The 9,740-nt window shown below is 35.0% G+C and overlaps 2 protein-coding genes across 2 annotated transcripts; both read right to left on the bottom strand.

Moving 5' to 3' along the window:
• Positions 1-1,254: 1,254 nt before the first annotated feature.
• On the bottom strand, positions 1,255-2,883 carry LOC128176753 (acetylcholine receptor subunit beta-type unc-29-like). Its single transcript, XM_052843279.1, has one exon. It carries the CDS (start codon positions 2,588-2,590, stop codon positions 1,334-1,336), a length of 1,257 nt encoding a protein of 418 aa, XP_052699239.1. The 5' UTR covers positions 2,591-2,883; the 3' UTR covers positions 1,255-1,333.
• Positions 2,884-4,735: 1,852 nt separating this feature from the next.
• On the bottom strand, positions 4,736-8,882 carry LOC128177049 (acetylcholine receptor subunit beta-like 1). The gene has a single exon (XM_052843569.1). The coding sequence runs from the start codon at positions 8,599-8,601 to the stop codon at positions 7,345-7,347; it is 1,257 nt and encodes a 418-aa protein (XP_052699529.1). The 5' UTR covers positions 8,602-8,882; the 3' UTR covers positions 4,736-7,344.
• Positions 8,883-9,740: the final 858 nt, after the last annotated feature.

A 9,740-nucleotide genomic window follows, 5' to 3' on the forward strand; every position in this document is an offset into this window, starting at 1 on the left:
TAATTTTGGATGGCAGACCATTAAGCTACAATTCTGCAGCTACGATCGGTCAACCCGTTTCATAAAGTCTATAAATTTTTTTAATTATTATCAAGCAAACATAATAGTAATAGGCCAAGAGTTTTTTGATAACCTTCAGTTGCTCACCCAGGGTATTTCATTATCGTCATTAACACGAAAGCTCCAACCTTGTGGTTGTTTAAAACATTAAAATGGTTCTTTAGGGATTCATGCGGGATATGATGGTGGCGACATTGCAGAAAAAATACATGTATAACCCGCGATAGCGGGCGATGTAATTTTTTTTCTGCAATCATCGCTACCTTCATAACTCGCTCGAATAATTAAAGAAAGCATTTTCTTGTTTATATTTACACCTTTCTTTTACAAATTAGTAAATTCATTGTAAAAAATAAGTAAAATTTATGAAATTACTGTAAATTTACATCAGTATGTTAGCTCAAAGAAACAGTCAAATCGTCTCAGGATTGAGAGTTTGACATCATGATTTTTCTTTGGTCGCTGTAGGTTTTGACCAATCGATAAACGGGGTGTGTTGAATTCAGTCTTGTCAGTTTCTATAGAGCTATGGATTAAGTATAGGTTTCCCTAACAAAAATAATAGAGGGAATCATACTCGGTAGATAAATACATGTATATAATTATATTTAAAGTGATGGAATCTCGTATTATAGTATCCTCCTCGAGCAACTTCTAATTCACTGGTCCATCTCTATATTTCATGTCTTTTCGTCAGATTATTGATAATGCTATCAAAATTCTATAAACTTGGGACGGATGAAAATTTCGATATGGTATATATGACCTTCAGTTAATAAACGTGAAGCAATTAAATATGTCTTTAGATTAATGCAATATTGATTCCGTTCTTTGAAAAACTGGAATGTTACTAAAGAGAGGAAAAGTTGAGCGAGGCTTGAGCAAGTACCAAAGATTAGTCGAACTGCAATACCGTATCACTATGGTGAAAGGGGACACCAAACTAGATATGGAATGGTATGAAATATGAAGAACGATCTAACTTTTTTTCTGTTCTAGAGAATGTATGCAGTTTGGACACCAAGATATAATATGATTATTGAAATATTACAAAAATGGCAGAGGAAGAAACTTGAGATAGAGTGTATAGTTTGTTAGAACCTTTTGTTATCTGTTAATTTTATATGTGTCTGCCCCTCGAAAACACTATAAACTCAGACAATGGTGTAGGCCTATCTAAAAGACGAAATAGAGTCTATATGTGATAAAATTCTCGAATGGACGTATAACACCATGCAGTCAAAAACATTTTATAACAAACATATCAGTGTCATTAGTTTCGAGCAACAACCAGAATAAATACAATATTTGAAGCCAAAAACGTTAACAGAGAAAACACAGCGAACACGATGTCACTACTTTTACCAACATCTGTCCACGTGACAGTTGATTGTTGGTTGTCTTCCTCTAACACAGATTCTTTAATAACAATGCCATTCCCGACGACGGATTCTTTGTACTTCTCGGACTTACTTTTTGGTTTGTTGGGTTTACAACAGTTTTTGCAAAGCACACATTTAGTAACAACGACAACACAAGATGGAATTCTTCGAGTTTCTGGCATGTGATAAAAATACAGCGTCACAATTGTTAACGTCATAACGAGAGCACTTAAAACCAAGTCAATCAAAAGTTTGATGCACAGCAGAGAAATTCGGGGCTTTGAAACGCTCGGAAGATTGTCGGAGGCTATAGTTTGGAACACTGCAATAGCAAGTAGCACAGTGATGGAGTAGCCAACTCTCTCCCCTGACTGGGCAGGCAGAAGAAACACTAGGTTATTCAACAGCCCGACCAACACGATGGGAAGAATCATGTTAATGAGATGGAAGGTGGATATTCTTTTCATCTCCAGTACAATGGTTATTGTCGTCAGCTGTCTGACTGGGTCACTGTATGCAGCCACAGAAGTGTCCGTCAGGTCCCACATACCGTGCGCCGTATACACGTGAAGGTTAACTTTGTCGGACAGCGCCCGTGCGGCGATTTCACTGACTGCATATCCCCATACCACGAACAATACCTCACATGACTGGGTGTCGTAAGGATACATGTAAACATCAGGGGTACACGCGGTGGCCCAGATATCCCCAGGGTACCACTCTGCAAAACCAGCTGGAGAGTATCTCACAAAGAAATTGTCGTCGTCACCTAGTCGTTTGAATTCTTCCTGCGGAGAACCTAAAACAATAAATGGTCGCCATACCTCTTTCTCTTCAAAAAGTATGGTGCCTGTTCCATTATATTGTGAAGAGTTCCATTCCATTCGGAAGTCGTGCCAAAACATTCCGAAAAAACCCACAATAGATAATTTTCCATTTACTTCATCGTATTCAGCAATCCGGACAAGATTGAAGTGAAAATGCAATGTCGTTAATTCCCTCATATCACGCACCCCCCGAATCCTCTTGTTGTAATTTTTCATGAGGTCCATCGAGAGCCTATTGGATGCACCAATTGGCTGTGCGATGTTCGTCAAAATCATTGAAGATAAAATTGTCCATAAGAAAATGACACCCAGACCGGCCATCTTTTCTTTCGGCTTTAAATCGAGAGCAGTTTAAATTTCAATGTTCAACCCACTGAACCCAAACATTCTAAAAATCCTTTTATAAAATGGATACGTGTAAGAGCTTCGAAATACCTGATCTGTGAAATGAATGGAGCTGAGGTTTAACTACGTACGGTTGAAAGACAAGTGGCGGATTTCGCAATGGTCACAAAATCACCGTTGTGATTGACTGTAGTTAACAGTAATTGACTGTTTTTGTAATCATTATTGCCCTTAACCTAATGGAACCGTGCAATCTTGAAATCAATGTTGTGAATGCAACTGCATGGTGTGCATTTTATAGGAGGGTTTTTTTGCATTTCACATTTTCTATTGTTATATCATCAAATTCAAGTTCATTTATTAAATCTTTCAAAGACACGTAAATATATGACAAAAGAGGACAAACTTTATCTTAAAAAAACATTACCAATATTCCAGTTAAAGGGATATTGAACATGAACACAATGATTTCCACAATCATGTTACTTAGACGATCAAGTTTTTTTATATACTGTATCTTTAAAATGAACATATGTCTTTTTAGTAACTTTTTTGTCTGTCCGAATTGCAGAACAATTTGTATAGAAAAATAATATTTTAAAACATATATTGTTACAAACATGTATAGAACTTAGTGCTGTAATAACTCTAATAGCTATTTTCCGTATACTTTTAATAGGACCTCATTAGAAATAAGCTAACGAGCTTTCAAGGAGTGTCCTTTTTATGTCTTTCAAATACCCTGTCTTTCAAATTATAACCATTATCTATCTATCTATCTATATGTATGTCCGTCTGTCGGTCCGTCTATCTATCTATCTATCTATCTATCTATCTATCTATCTATCTTTTTTAAACATTTGCCTCAGTTTACAAAGTGTTAATCTTTTATTGAGCGATGTACCTGTCAATCTTCAAGCACAACTGGTAGACAGTGATGTGAAGTACGAAATACATGAATAACATTTATATTTTTTCTAAACTTTAGTGGGCATACACTAAAGAGGGCTGAATAGCCGTGGCCATTTTTAGGCTATATTTACCTCCCTTATAAGATATATCAATTCAATATATTTTATCCTTGAACTTTACAACTCATCGGAATACAAATTACAATGCATATAGAATTATATACAAATGTGCAATGTGCAGTAAGTGAGTGGAAATATTAAGACAATATAATCATGTACATATCTTAAGATATGAATGGACATAAATGTATGATAAGTAGCTTAAAATGTAGTATTATTACAATGCTGCGCTCTCATTTTGAAAGCGCTAGACAAATATTTTCCTAAATTATTGAGTTCCTTTGTATTGTTAACACTTAAAAAGTTAAGCTAGCTTAAAAACACTTGATTTTTTGTAATAAAAACTCTTTAAGTATTTCATTCGTAATTCAGCGTAAAAACGACATATGAGTATAAAGTGGAACTCATCTTCTAAATCGTTTTTATTACAATGATTGCAAAATCTTTCATTTCTTGGCACCTTATTGTGTCGACCTTTTTCAATATTTAAAGAGTGTGATGAAGTTCGAAAAAGAGAAGAGCTCTGTATAAAGAAATGAGCAAATGTTTGAATACCAAAGATAAAATGTTAGGACCTTTTAGAATAATAGTGTACGGTCAAATTTATTTTATTTTAAAAGTCGAAGGCAGATCCGATGGTTGATTAAATGCTCTTCACAAACAATGCTTGATTTAAGACGTTTACCAGCAGCACCATCAGACAAACCATTTATAGCAGTGTGCCGCGTGTTTGCTTAATAGTAGTAGTGATTTGCAAACCTGCTTACTAGTTCCTATAAACATAAAATAGTTTTGAATCTTGTGGTGTATATATCGCAAATAGTGCATCATTAAATTACCACGGTATTTCATGATCATAGAAAGTTTGAATACCTTATAATTACGACATCTCGCGATAACAAGAAAAACATACTTTGAAACCAATGCAAACAATTCTGATCATTTTTTCCTCTCAAGACTATTGATAACATGTTTTATAAGGTGATCTATTTAATTCAAGGCTTCAGCATTTTATTCATATTTATTCAATACATTAAAGTTAAAATTAGGACTCCGAATCATATCCTCAAAACAAAAACACAAAATACTTTCAGCTTTTATTTTAAACCTTTATTCTGAATTTAGCGAATATGTGAGTAAAAAAAACCCGTAGCATTGGATGTGCAAAACTCTTTTCAGATATTGATCCCATCTTTCTATGAGTTAAAAATACAATCAATGTCAAAACACACAAGTTTGAGAAGAGGAACTGTTTTTCCCAGCTTGAAAGAGTGTAAAATATTTGAACAAATTTGAAATATTTTTACATAAAGGAATGGACAGGACATATCAGAACTGTAGATAAATGCAATATAGAAAAGCATTTCAACAAATGCGATTCGAAATTAAAACGTTGGTTCTTTTGTAACGTGGTTGAGCCAGGCGATCTCCAAATAACACTCAAGACAGTTTCAATTAAAGGAACATGGTCAGGATTTTGATCAGATTACTTTTTTCCGTTTATAATATTTACAATGCTTCAATAGGGCATTTCTAATAGTCAACCAAAATTGATTATTATACTTTCATGTTAAATACTGAAATCTGATTGGTTTAAATGCAGTTGGTAATCCGTTCTATTTACCCCAGCGTTAGCAACACACTTGGCAACGGGTAACACTATATAAATAGTGTTCGCTTCGCGGTTTATAAAGCATAAACTGCCCCAAACCATTTTATATCGTATAAAACAAATAAATATTGAATTCATTGCTTAAAATTTAATTTTTTTACTCTTCATTGTAGATAAAAACGGTCATTTGACCTTTAAAATGAAGTAAATTTGTACAAAATTCAAACATAACGTCAGGCGTATTTATACGTTTTTGACGTAAGTCTTACTATGACGTAGGCAACATTCTTTATACGATATAAAATAATTTTGTAGCCAATCAGAAAGCGCGATACAACCAGAATTAAATTAAATAAAATTAAGACATTCAGTGTAATAAAATAAATAGTGCTTGTTTGGGAGGGTAACTGTTGAAATTGACACCCCGAGAAAACCATTGTCAACCGACGCGAAGCGAAATTGACACCCCGAGAAAACCATTGTCAACCGACGCGAAGCGTCGGTTGACAATGGTTTTCTCGGGGTGTCAATTTCAACAGTTACCCTCCCAAACAGGTACTATTTATATAATGTCAGTCGTCGAGTTATCGGTATAAAAGCAGGCTACATGGTTAAGCATTCAAAGCTCAAGCCATGTTATTGTTTACATTTTAAATGTGTTGAAAAAATATTTCTAGGTTAAGACTTATTGATAAACGCCAGGAACTGATTGTTTATGTTAAAAACGAATTAGCAGATAAAAAATCCGCTTGGATAAACTTTTACCGGTATATTGAACCTATGTAAATAAAATACGAGACGCGAACCTTGTTTCCATAACAAAGAATTGTGATCTCTGCATCTAGCTGCAGATCTGTCGCTGAACGATTAATTTTGAATGGCAGACCATTAAGCTACAATTTTGCAGCTACGATCGGTCAACCCGTTTCATAAAGTCTATAAATTTTTTAAAATTATTATCAAGCAAACATGATAGTAATAGGCCAAGAGTTTTTGATGATCCGTAGTTGTTCATCCAGCGTATTTTATTATCGTCATTAACACGAAAGCTCCAACCTTGTGGTTGTTTAAAACAATAAAATGGTTTTTTAGGGATTCATGCGGGATATGATGGTGGCGACATTGCAGAAAAAATACATGTATAACCAGCGAAAGCGGGCGATGTAAATTTTTTTCTGCAATCATCGCTATCTTCATAACCCGCTTGAATCATCAAAGAAAGCATTTTCTTGTTTATATTTACACCTTTCTTTTAACAAATTAATAAATTAATTGTAAAAAAAAATAAGTAAAATTTACAGAATTCAGTCTTGTGAGTTTCTATAGAGCTATGGATTAAGTATAGGTTTCCCTAACAAAAATTATAGAGGGAATCATACTCGGTAGATGTAAATATATGTATATATATATTCAAAGTGATGAAATCTCGTATTATAGTATCCTCCTCGAGCAACTTCTAATTCACTGGTCCATCTATATTTCATGTCTTTTCATCAGATTATTGATAATGCTATCAAAATTCTATAAAATTGGGACGGATGAACATTTCGATATAGTATGTATGACCTTCAATTAATTAACGTGAGCCAATTAAATATGTCCTTAGATTATTGCAATTTTGATTTTGCTCTTTGAAAAACTGGAATGTTACTTAAGAGAAGACAAGTTGAGCGAGGCTTGAGCAAGTACCAAAGATTTGTTAATCTGCAATACCGTATCACTATGGTGAAAGGGGACACCAAACTAGATATGGAATGACATGAACTATGAAGAACGGTCAAACTTTTTTCTGTTCTAATGAATGTATGCAGTTTGGACACCAAGATATAATATGATTATTGAAATATTGCAAAAATGGCAGAGGAAGAAACTTGAGATAGAGTGTATAGTTTGTTAGAACCTTTTGTTATCTGTTTATACTTTTAATTTTATATGTGTCTGCCTCTCGAAAACACTATCAACTCAGACAATGGTGTAGGCCTATCTAAAAGACGAAATAGAGTCTATGTGATAAAATTCTCGATTGGACGTATAACAGCATGCAGACAAAAACCCTATACATTTTATAAACAGACATATCAGTGTCATTAGTTTTGAGCAACAACCAGAATAAACACAATATTTGAAGCCAAAAACGTTAAGAGAGAAAACACAGCGAACACGATGTCACTACTTTTACCAACATCTGTCCACGTGACAGTTGATTGTTGGTTGTCATCCTCTAACACAGATTCTTTAATAACAATGCCATTCCCGACGACGGATTCTCTGTACTTCTCGGACTTGTTTTCTTGTTTGTTGGGTTTACAACAGTTTTTGCAAAGCACACATTTAGTAACAATGACAACACAAGATGGAATTCTTCGAGTTTCTGGCATGTGATAAAAATACAGCGTCACAATTGTTAACGTCATAACGAGGGCACTTAAAACCAAGTCAATCAAAAGTTTGATGCACAGCAGAGAAATTCGGGGCTTTGAAACGCTCGGAAGGTTGTCGGAGGCTATAGTTTGGAACACTGCAATAGCAAGTAGCACAGTGATGGAGTAGCCAACTCTCTCCCCTGACTGGGCAGGCAGAAGAAACACTAGGATATTCAACAGCCCGACCAACACGATGGGAAGAATCATGTTAATGAGATGGAAGGTGGATATTCTTTTCATCTCCAGTACAATGGTTATTAGTGTCAGCTGTCTGCCTGGGTCACTGTATGCAGCCACAGAAGTGTCCGTCAGGTCCCACATACCGTGCGCCGTATACACGTGAAGGCTAACTTTGTCGGACAGCGCCCGTGCGGCGATTTCACTGACTGCATATCCCCATACCACGAAAAATACCTCACATGACTGGGTGTCGTAAGGATACATGTAAACATCAGGGGTACACGCGGTGACCCAGATATCCCCAGGGTACCACTCTGCAAAACCAGCTGGAGAGTATCTCACAAAGAAATTGTCGTCGTCACCTAGTCGTTTGAATTCTTCCTGCGGAGAACCTAAAACAATAAATGGTCGCCATACCTCTTTTTCTTCGAAAAGTATGGTGCCTGTTCCATTATATTGTGAAGAGTTCCATTCCATTCGGAAGTCGTGCCAAAACATTCCGAAAAAACCCACAATAGATAATTTTCCATTTACTTCATCGTATTCAGCAATCCGGATAAGACTGAAGTGAAAATGCAATGTCGTCAATTCCTTCATATCACGCACCCCACGAATCTTCTTGTTGTAATTTTTCATGAGATCCATCGAGAGCCTATTGGATGCATCAATTGGCTGTGCGATGTTCGTCAAAATCATTGAAGATAAAATTGTCCATAAGAAAATAACACCTAGACCGGCCATCGTTTCTTCCGAATTTATACCGAGAGGTTTAAGTTTCAATGTTCAACCCACTAAACCCATTCTAAAAATCCATTTATAAAATGGATACGTGTAAGAGCTTCGAAATACCTGATCTGTGAAATGAATGGAGCTGAGGTTTAACTACGTACGGTTGAAAGACTAGTGGCGGATTTCGCAATGGTCGCAAAATCACCGTTGTGATTGACTGTAATTAATAGTAATTGACTGTTTTTGTAATCATTATTGTCCGTAAACCAATGGATCCGTGCAATCTTGAAATCAATGTTGTGAATGCAGCTGCACAGTGTGCATTTTATAGGAGGTTTTTTTTTTTGCATTTCACATTTTCTATTGTTATATCATCAAGTTTAAGTTCATTAATTTAATCTTTCAAAGCTACGTTAATATATGACAATAGAGGACAAACTTTATCTTAAAATAACATTACAAATATTCTAGTTAAAGGTAAGGAACATGAACACGATGATTTGCCACAATCATGTTACTTAGACGATCAAGATTTTTATATACTGTATCTTTAAAATGACCACATGTCTTTTTAGTAACTTTTTTTGTCTGTCCGAATTGCAGAACAATAATAACTCTAAAAGCTATTTTCCGTATACTTTTAATAGGACCTCATTAGAAATAAGCTAACGAGCTTTCAAGGAGTGTGCTTATTATGTCTTTCAAATACCCTGTCTTTCAAATTATAACCATTATCTATCTATCTATCTATCTATCTATCTGTCTGTCTGTCTGTCGGTCCGTCCATATATCTATCTATCTATCTATCTATCTATCTTTTTTAAACATTTGCCTCAGTTTACAAAGTGGTGTTAATCTTTTATAGAGCGATGTACCTGTCAATCTTAAACTCAACTGGTAGACAGTGATCTCAACTGGTAGACAGTGATGTGAAGTACGAAATACATGTATAACATTTATATTTTTTCTAAACTTTAGTGGGCAAACACTAAAGAGGGCTGAATAGCCGTGGCCATTTTTAGGCTATATTTACCTCCCTCATAAGAAGAGCTCTGTATAAAGAAATGAGCAAATGTTTGAATACCAAAGATAAAATGTTAGGACCTTTTCTTTTACAGAATAATAGTTTACGGTCAAATTTATTTTATTTT

The sequence above is a fragment of the Crassostrea angulata genome, chromosome 3 (assembly GCF_025612915.1).
Source record: "Crassostrea angulata isolate pt1a10 chromosome 3, ASM2561291v2, whole genome shotgun sequence".
Classification (NCBI taxonomy): Eukaryota; Metazoa; Mollusca; class Bivalvia; order Ostreida; family Ostreidae; genus Magallana; species Magallana angulata.